The 15,438-nt window shown below is 42.7% G+C and overlaps 1 protein-coding gene across 4 annotated transcripts in view; it reads right to left on the bottom strand.

The window, feature by feature from the left end:
* The window catches only part of SEC16A (SEC16 homolog A, endoplasmic reticulum export factor), a 41,265-nt gene extending 27,803 nt beyond the window's left edge, over positions 1–13,462 (bottom strand). For all 4 annotated transcript variants that reach the window (XM_030535117.1, XM_030535120.1, XM_030535118.1 and 1 more), the window contains exons 1-3: positions 13,324–13,462; positions 2,187–6,098; positions 1,008–1,153 (exon numbers count right to left, since the gene is read on the bottom strand). In XM_030535117.1, the coding sequence (XP_030390977.1) occupies positions 1,008–1,153; positions 2,187–6,020 (3,980 nt within the window). In that variant the 5' untranslated portion in view covers positions 6,021–6,098; positions 13,324–13,462. The remainder of the gene's footprint in view (positions 1–1,007; positions 1,154–2,186; positions 6,099–13,323) is intronic.
* Positions 13,463–15,438: the final 1,976 nt, after the last annotated feature.

Below are 15,438 nucleotides of genomic sequence, written 5' to 3'. Positions count from 1 at the left end.
GAGGTTCAGATGTGCACAAGACTACTGCAGCTGGCTTCTTAAACCCATAACTTCCTCCATTCCCTTTTAGAGGCTGTCAATACGTATTAGTCCAGGTAAAAGAGGTTCCATAGCAGAATTACTGAAAATACAGCTGATGACAACTGGTGGGAGGTTAATGCTTTCCAGTCGACAATCCGTTCTCTCAAAGCCTGTTGACTTCTAATTTACATGTTGTAGCTACAGCAATATCTTGTGATAGATGAAAAAGTCACACAAACCACTCATGTAATATTCATTATAAATTAGTTACCCTTGAAAAGGGAAACTTGTTGCTTCTTGATTGACATTAGTAATTTCAATTCATCCTCTTACTTCAGGCTTGTTTTGCCACATCCCCTCCTACAACTCTGGAAAAGTTGACCTGATGCAGAATTGTGGACTTTTTCATCTGACTCATATCCTCCCTCCCATCTGAGAACAAAAATCTGTGTCTCAGTAGGCAACATGTACTGGTATGTTTTCAAAAGCGAATCCCAGGAGGTACATGCAGAAATGCCATTTGTTAACAGGATTGGAGAATTTCCCTCTTACACACAGCTTTGTAAATATTACTCTTAAACCCTAATAAGAGGCTGTAATCTGCATTGCTCTCTCAGTGGGCAGACAGAAAATAGGTAATATCAGTACTGATTCTATTGTTGAGCCCCCTCTAATGGGAAGACAGTAATGAAAGCCTACAAAAGGCCACGAAGGAAGGCTTAAGGAGCAGTAAGGAGATGACCGTAATCATATCACTGTCATTTTATACATGGCATCATGTTCCCTCATCTCTGAAGGCAGCAAACAATCTGCAATTCATATTTTTGGATTACGTGTTTAATAGCAAGTTTTGTCAATATTGACAGATTCATTTCCACCATCTAGGTCCCATACTGTGAGCTACACAAGATAAAAGTTCATTATGCATAATTAAATTTAATCCATCAGGACACACTAAACCTTTGCATAGTTCCGTAATTACATACCTAGAAGGAGGTCGATCAGAGCACTGACTAGCTCTGGAACTAGGACGCTCAGGCTCACCGTATCGATAACAACCAGGCTCCGCATAGGCAGCATTGCTTCTATCATAGTGCTGGTAGCGAGGACCATATTGTCCATAGACATCATCCTCGAGAAGAGAGGTTTATAGATTACCAACTAGTAAATTAAATTGTTTGAAAATCTGACATGGAATTATTAAAAAAAAACCCCTCAACTCACACACATTTTGCTATGGCTAACCCCTTCCTCTCCCCACCATCTTAAAAAACTGAAATTAGCACCCGTGAAAGATGCTGTATTGACAGCCATGGATACTAAAGTACTTTATCTTGCCATGAAGGGTACAGATGGCTATATTGTTGCCTGACAACGTACCTTAAAACCCAAATTTAAGAAAAGACTTCTGAAACTGTCAATAGTCCCACCTGGAAAGTATGGTATTTTTAGGATTTGGACATCCGTCCCACTAGGACAAGGTTGAAACTACCATCTTTTTCACACAGGCCAAGAAAACAGTGTTGAGATAACTTCCAGGAGTGACAGTGACTGCTAACAGTATTAATACTCATTTCCTATCTTAAATCTGTTTATAATTTATCCACTATTTTCAGTTCTGTCTTTATACGTTTGGGTTTTCACACTCCTGATTGTAAACTAATTTTTCTACTAGTTTTTATTCTGCTTTCTGACATCAGATATGTATCATATTTGTCAGCTTTAAAGCTGCCAGTTAGTAATGAAAATGTTACCAAAAATCCTTCCAAAGGCTTTCCCATTACCTACAGTTTTGTTGAGTTCTTGCATTATGTTATTGACATTGTGATTTCACTCTATAATGAAATATAAAGTGAACCTTTCAAGATAAATGCTATATTCTTGATCACTTCAAACACTTCATTATGATTCAAAGACAAAAAGAAGTTACTAAATACATCAATACAATTACACCTCTACCCCGTTATAATGCCACCTGATATAACACGAATTCAGATATAATGTGGTAAAGCTGTGCTGGGGGAGGGGTGCACACTCTGGCGGTTCAAATCAAGTTCAATATAACGCGGTTTCACCTATAATGCGGTAAGAGTTTTTGGCTCCCGAGGACAGCGTTATATCGAGGTAGATGTATATGAGAGAAGAGAAAAAAGTTCTTGCTCTACCTGGTAATAGAGATGAGCTGCTGTTCTAGGATCCAGGGGAGAGTAAGGCTGTGGATATGGAGTCTGATAAGCATCATAAGGATGTCTGTAATAGTAGTAAGGGTTTTGTGGTGGCCCACAGGCATCCTGCGGAGTCTGAGGTGGTGGTGGATTTTGCTCTTGTTGCATGGTTGGCATGGCTGGATGACTGGTGGTAACAGAGGCTGATGAAGTTGGAGCACTCAATGACTGACCAGAAAATGGTTGTTTATCAGGACTTGTTTGACTATAGCTTGTTGGTGGCTGTGTTGAACTACCCTCTGGGGGACCTGCTGGATAATACCTATTAGTTGACACCTGATTCTCTTGTTGCTGTAGTGCTTGGGTAAATTTAATTCCTGAAGCCATCTGATAATTTGAAGGAACCAAGGACTGCCCAGAAGGTACTGTTTGCAGCATTTGAGCAGTTTGCTTTTGTTGCTGAGAAAGCAATGCCCCCTGTGTGGCTCTGTCTGATGGAGCCTGAAGTTGCACATCTTTTGTTACCTGTTGATAGAAATGTTGTTTGTCATGTGTGTTTGGCCCCACCTGGCTAGCATGATTGACTGGTTGCTGAGGAAATACTGGACCACAAGAAAGTAATGGATTATGCATCTGTATAAGATTACTGGTCTTGCTTTTGTCTAGTGTCCGTGTTACTGTAAAATCGAGTGCTCCAGAAGCTTCTTCATGACTATGTGAGTCATTTGTAGAATTATTATTAGGCACTATGGTATTCGCTGGTGGAACTAACAACGTACTTGCATTCCCACTGGGGAGATTTGTCCCAGGAGAAACAGCTGAGTTAGATCCTGGTTTACTAGCAAATTCAGGCAGACAACCTTCTGAATTAGCATTCTTTTGACCTTCTGGAGCCAAATTAATTGGAGTTTGAGATGGAGGTTGCATCAACAAATTTGTGGATTGATTTGAGGTGATTTCTGAAGAATTAACAGGGATTTGTAATAAATTAGAATGTGACAGATTAGAAGATGGAGGAGTATTAACTGAAGATCCAACCTGCATCACAGATAGTGACACATTTTCCCCAGAGGGGATCCCACCAGCATGTGGAGCTTGGAGTCCTGTTACAGGTTTATCTTCAACTCCAGGATCTTTCAGTGAAAGATTATTTTCATTTCTGGTTAGCTGATTACATAAAGAAAGAGAAAAATTAATTGGCTGAGCCAAATTATAGCTTTGATTAGGCTGGGCAATCAAGATAGGTTGATTTTGCAGAGAGTCCGTGGGTGGAGAAGACAACAAACTTGCATAACCTGAACTTGCCTGAGACTGAAGTGCCTCCTCTTCTCCCATTTTGGGAGGATTCTCAAGGTTTTCAGAAGAGGCGTTTCCATGCTGGGATTGTTGCACAGGAACACACTCTGGTTTATTTGGCTGCTGACTAGACAGCCCTTCTTCAGGCGGTTGAATAATTTCCACTGTCTGTTTGGCAGGTACATACACTGCAGGAGCGGCAGGGGCTAGAAGAACATTGCCCCCAAAGTTAGGTAACTCATTGTGAGCCCAGAGAGTTGTTGCTGGACTCTCACACTTTTTAGCTGCTCCCTGTGCTCTTGTTGAGGGTCTTTTCTCAGGTACTGATTGTATGTTTTCCACAACAGGTCCACCAGCAGGCTGCAAAATGTTTCCAGGTTCACTAGTGACTGTAAGAGGCAACGGATATACTTGGGGCATGAAAATAGTTTCCAGGTTATCTGGTGGCTGTTCAAGATTACCTGGTGAGGCAGCTGGCATAGCCGCACTTTTCTTAATATTCTTTTGGTTTGGGTGGTTCTCTCTTAGTTCAACCACCATCTTTGCTTGGTCAACCTCTGCAGGTTTTACCCCAACCCCATGGGACCTTACTGGTTCAAAAGAACTATTTGCACTTGTCTGAAATATTCCTGTAGGTTTGGGGGGGCTTGGAGTTGGAGGCTGGGACAGATTACTATGGTAATTCTTGCTGACATTTGGCTCACTCGAATCTCCTCCCAAAGGAGAGGAGTCAATCTGCTTAAAGAAACTGGCAGAGGACTCCTCATCAGGCTTCCCACTTTCTTGCTGAATAAATGTACCAACAAGCTCTTGAGGTCTTGTTGAACTAGAAACACTCTTGTGGCTTATGTTACTGTAGTTTGAGGATACACTATCAGATCGGACAGGATGAGGTAACGAGTCAGGTGCCTCTAGATTTGGTCCTCTTTCTGCATGGCTCACGATGGCGTTCTTTGGAAGCAACTGCCCTGGTAGTGACCCATATCTGTACAGATCAGAACCTACACTTGGGGATGAGCGATTAATAGTCTGTGGTTCGCTTGGCAGAACTTCTTGATTCTGAATGCATTCCAGGTTCTCAACATTTTCACAATGCGACCCAACATTCTCACGAGCTTTGCTAACATTTGCTTTGTCATCACTAATATACATAGAGTTCTTACTGGTCTGTGTCTCATGCTGGCTGCTTATAGTTTTAGAAAAATATTGGACATCCATTCCCTTTTGCACTGCCTCATTAGCTGAGCTTGTGCTAATCTGTGGTTGACAGAGAACACTAGCTGCAGCCTGCTGAGGAGGCAGTGGCTGGTGATATATATGCCCTGAATTCAGCTGACAAGCATCATAATTAGCTTTACTGGACAGATCTTTTTTTTCTGATGAAAGTATTTCTTCATTTTCTGCCTCATCCCCTTTGAAAAACATGGAGAGAGTTCCTGAATCTGCATTTGTGGATGTATGTCCAGTTGGTGTTTCAGACACATTTTGAGATTGTTTTTGTGAGTTATTTTCCTGAGTGATGGGATTAACAAAACCAGAGTCTGGTAAAAGAGGCTGTGGGTAAAACTGTTCTTGGTAAGGTTGACTTGGCCAAGGATTAGTCACTCTTATATTCTGTCTAAACATATTTTCAGGCTGAAAGCTGTTCACATGATGGTTGGCAACTAGGAAGCTGCTTATCTCATTCTTTTCACCACCAACAGGCAAAGGTGCTTGCATGGTACTTTGTGGAATATGTTGATGTACAGGTCCCTGATGCAGATCTGCTTGGGGAGGAAGATGGGACGTAACAGCAGAAGAGTGAGAAACGCTATAAACTGCATTCTGAGAAGGTGGCTCAGTGTACGGCCAGTAGTTCTGAACTTGAGGCTGCAGGTTCTCTCGAATGGGTCTCCACTGAGGTGGGGTTTGTTGAAGAGGTGGAGGGAGGAATGGTGCTATTGTAGGCACTGAACTAGTGTTGCTTGGATCCCTATTAATATCTTGTCTGCTTAGGGGTCTGTTTGCCACATGCGCCATAGCCAGATGTCCACTGAGAGAACTTTCATGTGCTGCTCCTGTATTATAAAGCGACTGTGCTGAAGAGTTATGGGGTCCATGTTCTGCATTTGGATGCACTTCTCCAGTGTTATTTATAATATGTGCCGGTGATGAAGGAGTGACCACATTAGAAAAAGTATTTGAAGTTATTCCTGGCTGAGATACAGATGTTGGTAAAGATGTAGGCAGTCCATGAGAATTATCCCCTGCATATGATTGAGAAGAATGCACACCAGCTGGACGAGGAAAGACTGATGGAGCAGGACCCGGCATAACCAGGGGATTGCCTTTGGATGGATTACCTAACAAGGAACCTTGTGGAGTTTGCCTGCCAAATGCAAAAGGGTCTGTCACAGGCTGCACCGGGGCAGTTGCTCCTGAGACCGGTGCATTTGCCCGTCTACTAAACGGGCTGTTTCGCCAATATGTGTTACGAGCAATTCCTGCAGGAGGCGGTCCACCAACTCCTGCTGGAACTGTCTGTGGAGGTGGCTGCATGACGAATTTCTAGCGAAGTCAAATTCTGTTTGGAGAACCACCAATAATGCTGTAAACAGGTTTTCCTTTTTCCCCACACTGCAAAGGAGAACATAAAGACAAATTAGTTTCACATTCCACTCTAAGAAAACTCAGCATTTAAAAAAATCTTTGTTTTTTTCCCCTAAAAGAAAATTTTCAGAAAGTGATCTGCTGAAGACACAGGATTTCCAAAAATAAAATATTTGCCAGTTTTTCTAGAATGTATATTTATTTCACATATTGAGTTTTCACTACACTGGACTTATAATTGTATTTATACACAAGGTTCCATCTAACAATGTTTGGCCACTCAGTGCAAATAAAGCCAAACCATTTTAAAAACAATGTAAAAAAACCCCACAGGGAAATGTCTTTAAATACAGTTTGGACCCAGGCAATGTTTACACTGACTTCTACACTTATGCTGAGCTCTTTTGTAAAGTCTTGTACTAACAGCGGTAGCACTAGTGCGGTGACATCTATACCATCATGTTGTCTAGACTTGCTTTAAGCAGGATTAGACAATATAGTGGCAAAAATATCAGCAACTACTAGCACTCCCACCGTTGGTAGCACCTGTTAGTGGTAGTGCACTAGTGGAAGATATTAAACAATCTGCTTCTCATACTTTCTTCGAAAGCGTTTTAGCTTGAGCTGTATTTAAACACAGGAAGAGCTGTATGGATGGAGTAAAAGCATATTACTTTCAGAAAGAAATCCATATAAAGAACATAAAACGTTATTTGCATTAATTCAGCACATTCCACTTTTATCAGTGCAAGACATTCTGGGACGAGGGGAAGGAGGAAGGGAAGGAAGACATTACCAGAAGCAGAGTATTTTAAACTTAAAATACAGTCTAAATTCTATTTTAAAGTTCGTCAAAATATATATGCTCTCTGGTTAATTTTAATAGGACTGTTTTGGAAGTTTTCCATCTCAACTTAAACTCACTGGTATGAATTATAAGAATTCAGTTGGTTGCGCAACAGCAGTTTTCATAAGTTAGTTAAGACCCTGTATTTTTCCATTTATAATACTGTACCACATAAAAAAAATTAAAATAAAATAAAACAAGCCATGGTGATTTATACGAGATCCAGGGCATTATTACTAGTCCCGTACTACACAGTGGGACCTTTCTTTAATAGAAATATGCTATCAATGTAATTCGCATCATGGAGAGAAAAGTATCCACAGTAGTTGTGTCATCTATTGGATACATTTTTGTTTATCCTTTATAATAAAAGGCAACCAAGAGTTGTGCAGTGTTTTAACAATATGACTCCCAAAGTCAATGGCAATCAGATGACTAGAACCTATTTAAAATCACCTTTTAAGTTTCTGGTTATGCAACTTGTGTCTTTTGATAGCAAGAGCTATATGTTAAGAAACAACAACAGAACGATGATTGTGACAGGGTGAGGAGCTAAGCAGCTAGAGAAGGGATTAAATGCAAAAACCTCTCTCTGGGGTTTCAGCTTAATCAAAACATAATCTTGGCAAAAAGTCTCTGGCTGCATTCATTCTGTAAAACTTCAAAACCAGTAAACTTCAAAAACACAAAGCACAAAGCCAATGAGCAGGATAGCCCTTATACATTTCCCAAAGGCAACTTTTCCTGGCTTCTAATGAATACAATCTCTCATTACTATTTATTATTTGTATTACTGCAGCTCATAGGTCATGGTAATGTAGCCCCTCTTTAAGTGGGATCATTGAGACGGCGGTCAAGCTATCGGGGTCCCCCTTCACAGGGACCAAAAGGCCAATGCACCCCATTACAATGCTCTAGTTATTGCTTTATATCCAATGCAAATCTTTTGTTGAGATGGGGAGGAGGAGCAGAAGAACTGAGTTAATGCTAGGCTTTTGAATAGAAATATTGAATTTAGGTTTGTTAGTTTCAAGCATGACTTTAATTTTTCTTTAAAATTCTTTTTTTAAAAAGTTGCATGCTTACTCCATGTTAGGGAACGTTAGTTGCTACGAAACACATCTAACAATTCAAAGAGTTTTCAAATATTGTAATCATTTCTCTCTGCCTTGATATCTGGGAGAAGGTTTTCCAGCAAGGCACAACTACTGCCAACCAGGATGTTACCAGGAAACCCTGCCTAGTCAGCAGCTCCTGATTCTACATACTTAGAAAATGAACATGCTTCTAAGAATCTGTTTTGGACATCCCTTTATATTAATTTTTCCACAATTAAGTTTTCAGGTTTTTACCTGAAATTATTTTTTTTTTTTGTTTTCATTGTACTAGTTCTCATGCAATGCATGGGAAAGTGGAAACCAGAAATGTAAGACAATACTTCAAGTGGAAACCATAATTTCTTGTGAACAAAATTTTTTAGTTTACTCAAAAACTTGTTTTTGAAAATATAGTTGGGTAGAGAAATCAGGTGTTTTACAATATAAGTATTGACTTCCACATTTATGAGAGGGTCTTTGTTCTTAATAATATCTTATCAAACACACACAAAACAGCAAAATACTAATATCTTCAGTGTTCTTGTAACAACTGATAATTAGCAAATTCAAAATTAGTGAAGAGTCCTACTTTTCATTAATTACTTGTTCTCTTTTTTGTGGACCTCAGGAATAAATAAAGAATTCTAACTAAAAACTAATTTTAGAGGCCCAAGACAGGAAGATGCATCCTTTTCTGGATCAAAGTTAATAAACAGATCACACACAGCAAGTAGAAAAGGTGTATATGAGATTAAAAACACAAACTATGCAGGTTATTAAAGAGATGAAAGCAAGTAGTTTTAATCAACAATATCAATGTGGAAAAAAATCTTTTTTTTCCAAAACTTAAAATTAACAGAAGAGTTTTTGTTTATTTGTTTTTTGTTTTAAAATAAGTGAGAATGATGATGGCTACACAATAATCTCAAAGCCAGTCCAACTAAAGTGTTCCCATCTAGGACGGAAACTCTTGTATTTCAAAGTTTTACTAGTTGATAATGCACAACGGCCTACTAAATGTTAGTCACCTAATGGCTACAGAAAATCTACAATTGCATAAAAATGGCAGCCCCAGAAAAGGTTACTGAAAACAAAGTTTTATCAGTTATATCAAAGTATAGCTATCCAAGTATAGATATACTGATACCCTGGAGTAAGTGTCTACATTGGGTTAAGAGGGGCTTTTTTGATTTAGCTTAAACCTCTTCCCCAAGTAACACAAAATAAAGCAAAAAAAGCCACTCTTGGGCCTGCTCTGCACGTGAAAGTTTTGCTAACATAGCTATGTTAGTTAGGAGTAGGAAGTGAAAAAAAAAAATCACACTCTCGATCGGCATAGCTATGACGGCAAAAGCCCTAGCGCATTTGCAGTTTATAACAACAAACTCCTTTTCTCAGCATAACTTATTTTGTTTGGGGAACTTGTGGAATGTTCTGGCCAGTATAACTTATTCTGCTGGTACAAACTGCGTCTCCACTAGGAGAGTTTCCCAGAGTGTCCACACAGAGGGTTATATGCTACAACTATGTCAGCTTAAATTCACTCCTTTAGTTATACTAAAAAAGCTTTCCCATGCAGACAACACCTAAACAAAGGAAACTGAACTGCTTAAAAAAAAAAGTCATTAGAACACCCCCAAAAAATATAGCTAAAATCTGAAAAATTGGGCTTAAGCTTTAAGAGTTAAAGTAATATCTAAAAGATGTATTAATACATATAAGAACAGTCAAACTGAGGGCCCAACATAGTCAGTGTGATTGCTCAAAGTAATATGTTAGCATGTTTACAGAATCGATCGCTCAGTGTGCAAAATAATTCCACTGAAAGCTCATGTGACTGTCTTTCCAGAGGCCAACTAATAAAAACTCAGATTGCAATGCAATTTCAAGAACCAGACTGTTAGCTTTTTTTTTTTTCTTTCTTACTGCCTCTTAGCAACATGCTTTATGAAGAGATATGTTTGGTGTTCTTAATTAATTTAATGGTGTCCTGAGGGTTATGACATCACCACCACCTCTAACTTTCAGTATTATCCACAAAGGATAAAACATTTATGTCTGCATTTTGTCTAGTGTCTGACTAGATATTGGACTTAATTCTATACTGAATTCTGTAGCCCACGAAAGCTTATGCTCAAATAAATTTGTTAGTCTCTAAGGTGCCACAAGTACGCCTGTTCTTTTTACGGATCCAGACTAACAGGGCTGCTACTCTGAAACCTGTATTAATTAATGTTATTACATAGCCCCAATGCAACAGACTTACTTGAGGTGATCATTTACCCCAAAGACAGCCTAGCTAACTAAAGCTTATACTATTTTAGTTTTGATCATCTGTTATAAGTTTCTACAGCTTTCTTAATTCTTTGAAAAGGATCTTAATGGAGCAACTGACAGCCTGGTATAATCTGGAAAAATTCTCTTTGTTTATGTTAAGATTTTCTGTGGAGCTTAAACGGCAACTACTAAAGTGAAATGTGACAAATGTTAGCATGAAGCAGTGAACAATGAATGAAGACCTATTCTTTCTCCACAGAGCTTTTCAATGTTGTGTACCTCCTTCCTAACATCCTTAGTGTACCATAACCCATGTACAATGATACTACAATACTCACAAACCAAAGCAGTTAAATTAGTTATCTATTACAAGAGTTTGTCAACATCATTGCAGGAATATGTAAAAAGCACAAATACAGTTAGGTAAATCTGTAATCAGTATTCCAACTGAAGATCTTGGGTCATAAATATTTTATGTATAATTTACTCAGTGATCAAAACAGACCCAATTAAGCAATTTTAACTATCAAAACAAGATCCAGAGGCAACTGTGGTTTTGGCTGAGATGACAGGAATCCAAAGTTTCCACAACATCTCTGCTATGCTTTTGACACAAGCAAAGAGATAAGAGCTTGTGAACTGTTATCAAGCATGTTGGGAGAATGGGGGTGCTGGTTAGTCAAAAATTCTGGTTAATTAAGAGTTATACTTACCGAGGGAGGGAGTTTGGGTGCACGAGGGGGCTCAGGTCTGAGGCATGGGAGGAGGTGTGGGGTGCAGGCTCTGGAAGGGAGTTTAGGTGTGGGAGGGGGCTCAGGGCAGGAGCATGGGAAGAGTTTTGGGGTGCCAGATCCGGGCAGCGCTCACTTCGGGCGGCTTCTTACAAGTGGCAACATGTCCCTGCTGCTCCTAGGTGAAGGCGCAGCCAGGCGACTTTACACATTGCCTCCACCTGCAGGTGCTACCCCCGCAATTCCCATTGGCCATGGTTCCCGGCCAATGGGAGCTGCGGCGCTAGCACTCAAGGCAGAGGTAGCGCACAGAGGCCCCATGGCTGTTCCTCCGCCTAGGAGCAGCAGGGACATGTCGCCGCTTCTGAAGATTTGTATTGGGAGATATCAGAAATGCCGATTTCTAAAGCTTTCCGGTTGGTAAATTGCCAGATAACACAGCTTTTACTGTTTTATCACAGAAGATCCTGCAAAAGTACATCACTGCCTTTCTATTCTGCTAGGTAGTTTTTCTCCAACCCTAGAAGCATAACAACTGAACACTTTTTAAAAATTCAATTGTATGATTTACTAGTCTCCCAAACCTTTTATATGTTACTTGTCATCTTAGGCCACAATCCTGCAGTTGGATTTGTATGGGCAAATCCCTGTGTTCGTATGGATCCAATTACAGGGTCAGGGCCACAAACCATAAGCTGTCCAGAACATCTTCCTGCATGCATGGATGACATCTAACTTGCTGTGGAACATTATCATGCTACAACAGTAGTGGAAAAAACTTCCTACCAGTTTCCACATAAATGCAAATATTGCTCTGATGCTCCTGGAACCAAGAACATGGAGCTGAACATGCAGCCCTCAGACAACAGCAACATTAACCTTTCCATTAGTTTGGAAAAGAAATTACTAGTTAATTAGGTCAGTGGTTCCCAACTTTTTCAGGCAATACTCAGCCATCATCAGCTGGTACTCATAGTCTCTCCTATTCAATTATGCACAGGGCTAAGAAGCTAAAACAGTTTGAAAAAGGGTGACTTTGGTTTTGAAGGGAGCACTTTAAATGCCTTGTTGAAAATAAACAAAGACATTGACACTAAAAGACATACTTTCAAAATAAACTTAATTCACCACATCTACCCACAACTAAGACCTGCAATCATACACTCTAATCTACTGTGAAGCTTGGGTTTCCCCAACACAATCAAGTAAGTGGAGGAACAGAAACTTCAACTGCCATCTTTGCAAATTCATTCTGACAGTATAAACCCATACATTGCAACATCTGAGCACCACCATGTCGCAATATCATGAAACGTCACATCAGGGACCCCACTCCAATTTCAGGATTTCCAAGAAATCCCTTTTCTACACCTGCTTATGTTGTTTATAGGCCACAAAGGCACCCTGAGAAAAATCAGAATTGTCCATGGTGAGAACACTAGGTACCATGTTTTGGGGACCGATATGAATACATATGAGAAGTTGGGGTAACCATAGACAGCCAGTCCCTGAAGTACCCAGTGCTAGACCTTCCACCCCTACTATCTATACATCATACTTGTATGTCACCCACTACTCAATAAGCACCTCACAATCTTTAATTTATTTAAGCTCACAGCATCCCTGTTTGATAGGGGAGTGCTAAGCTCTGCATTTTACAGATACAGAACTGAGGCAGAGAGTCTAAGTGACTTGCCCAAGGTCTCCCAAGTCCTAAGGCAGCACCCTATCCACTGGGCCATCCTTTCTCTCAATGTGAAGAGCTGCCCACATCTTTTAACCCCACAGCCCAGCAAGTCTTTAGCTATAGTCCCCAGGCTATATCCCCACCCTAACCCCCAGAGACCTAACTAAATTACCTTCAGACTTCTCCCACACAGCATCCACACCTCTTCATGCCCCAGGCTATACCCCCACCCCCACAGACCTAACCAAATTAAGTGCAGACTTCTCCCACGCAGCCTCCACATCTCTTCATGCCCCAGGCTATACCTCCACCCCCACCCCCACAGACCTAACCAAATTACCTGCAGACTTCTCCCACGCAGCCCCCACATCTCTTCATGCCCGAGGCTTCCACCAGCCAGGCTGCACCTACAGACATCTCGCCTTGTGGCTCCAAGTCTCCCAGGCCAAAGCTGCTTCCCTTCTCAAATGCCCCCGAACCAGCCCCACCTCCCAGACTCTACTCCGCCCCGCCAGCCCCAGCCCCAAACTCCCTCCCACCCCCAAAGCCCCGGCCACCCCCAGGCTTCCCTAGCCAGTGCCTAGCCGAGCCCCCCCCGGAGCGCCCCCCTCACCTGGCGGAACCCGGCTCGGCCCCCAGCGGGTGCACGCAGCAGGCGAAGCCCCTTCAGCAGCAAACACCTCCCCGCCTCCCAGAAGCCGCAACACCAACAATATCCACCATCTTGGAACATCCGGCTCCAATGGCCACTGCCGCCGACGTGTCACGCTCCGCACGCGATGACGCAAGCGCGTACGCTTCGACGCCACACACATTTTGTTTCTTTCCGCTCTCCGTTGAGTTGCTTAAAGGGTTCGTCGGGTGTAAACTAGGCTGCGTCGGCGGACAGAAAATGTAACCGTCCCTTTAAGAGTTCAGGGCTCACCGGCGGGTGTCAGCCGAAGACGGCCAGGGTTGCGCGCATGCGCGTTGAGGATTGGCGGGAACGCTAGCAAATACAGCTCCTTGGAGACGGTAGGATGGCAGGTTCGAGCCCCACCTAGGGAGGCTGGAGATGCCTTGGCGGACCTGAGCAGAATGGAACTGCTTAGCCTCTGTTATTCCAGGCTGGCCCTGCCCAGCCAGACCCTTGGGACACTGTGACCCCCCCAGTGCCAAACCGTGTCTGAGCGCCCTCCCCACTGCGTCTGGCTGCCCCCCTCAATGAGTTATTGAACACAGCCCTTGGTCACTGGGCAGATGCTGGAGAGCAGGCGCCCGCCTCCCCAGTGGCCCTGGCTCTGCACAGCCTTAGCCCCCCCGCCCTCCAGTGCATGTGGCGGTGAAGGCTTGCTCCCCGGGGTGGCCTGGGGGCGCTGTCAGCCCGGCTGCCAGCTAGGACCAAGATGTCTGGCTGTGGTGCGTGCTGGGCACAGGTGTGCAGGAGGGGGTGTGTGATAATTAGGCCTCTCTGACTAACCTGTAAGGGCCTGTACGACCAGCACCCGACGCTGCAGAGCCAGGGCTGGCTGATCTTCCCACGCTGTCTCCAGGCACAGCCGGGGAACACCGGGGAGAGTGGGTGCGGCAGGAAGCACTGCCCAGCAGAGGCAGCGTGACAGTGCCCTGCCACCCTCTGACTGGCCACGCACACTCTGTAATCCTGGAGGCTGCCCAGAAAGTCACGGCCATATAGACTTCTGGCCTGTTGTGACTCCAAACCTCACCAAAGTCTCCTGATCACTGTTCTCCAGCCCTAGCCCCGCTCGCACCCTGACCCTGCCTCTTGATACCAGCCTGGTGCTACCTCTAATCTCCAACCCTGGGCAGACTCCAAACCCAGCTTTGCTTATTGAACCTGGCTCCAGCGATTCCCCTGACCCCTGCTCGCTGATGACCCTCCTTGACTTGTGGATCCCAGCCCAGCTGTGACCACAAGGCCAGACTGCGTATGTCCAGGTCCCTTACATAAGCATATTCTTGAAAACTCCAAATGGAGAATGAAGAATCTCCTCTCTCTGCCATGCGAAGTTTCCACTACCTTCCTTTCCATCCCTTTCGTTTTTCTTGCAATTTGAGTGTCTGAGTGGAAGGGCTCTGCCCCTGCAGATTCACCCGGAAAGCTCCATTTAGAAAAAACAACTAGAATAATCAGGTGGTTTCTTGTCAGGAGCTCACTCGATGTTCTCAATAACCACAGAGCAATAAACTCTTCTTACATTGCATACATTCTCTCACTTCAAAGCACCATAGAGACACATCACAATGAACAATAAACACAATGCACGGGAGTCATTAGCCAACAATATTCCTGCCTGTTTCACAGTCTTCACACAGGCTCAAGAAGCACGCCATACCACAAACCATTCTGAGAAGTAAGGAAATCCAGATTCAGGAATCATAAGGCCTAGTCAGCTTCTGTGCCAGTTCCTATATTATTATTAATTCTTACTGCATTTAGGTAGCATCTTGGAGTCCCAGTCATTCACCCCACTGCGCAAGGTTCTGGACAAACACAGAACAAAAAGACAGTCTGCCCCAAAGAGCCTATGGGGTGGCCTTGGCTGTTGTGGGGTTGTAGCATTGCAGACACATGAAATAAGGCAATAAGCTGTTAGTTTAGTAAATTAGGGAGAGATGTACAAGAGCCAAAATCCTGGATCTGAACTCTGATTGCAACTTTAGGAGTGGGTGGGTGTCCATATCACAAAACCCACTGTCGCAACAGGTAAGCTCCTGGGCAGTTTCA

This window comes from Gopherus evgoodei, chromosome 16 (genome assembly GCF_007399415.2).
Source record: "Gopherus evgoodei ecotype Sinaloan lineage chromosome 16, rGopEvg1_v1.p, whole genome shotgun sequence".
Classification (NCBI taxonomy): Eukaryota; Metazoa; Chordata; order Testudines; family Testudinidae; genus Gopherus; species Gopherus evgoodei.
This window is presented reverse-complemented; position numbering and strand designations above follow the sequence as displayed.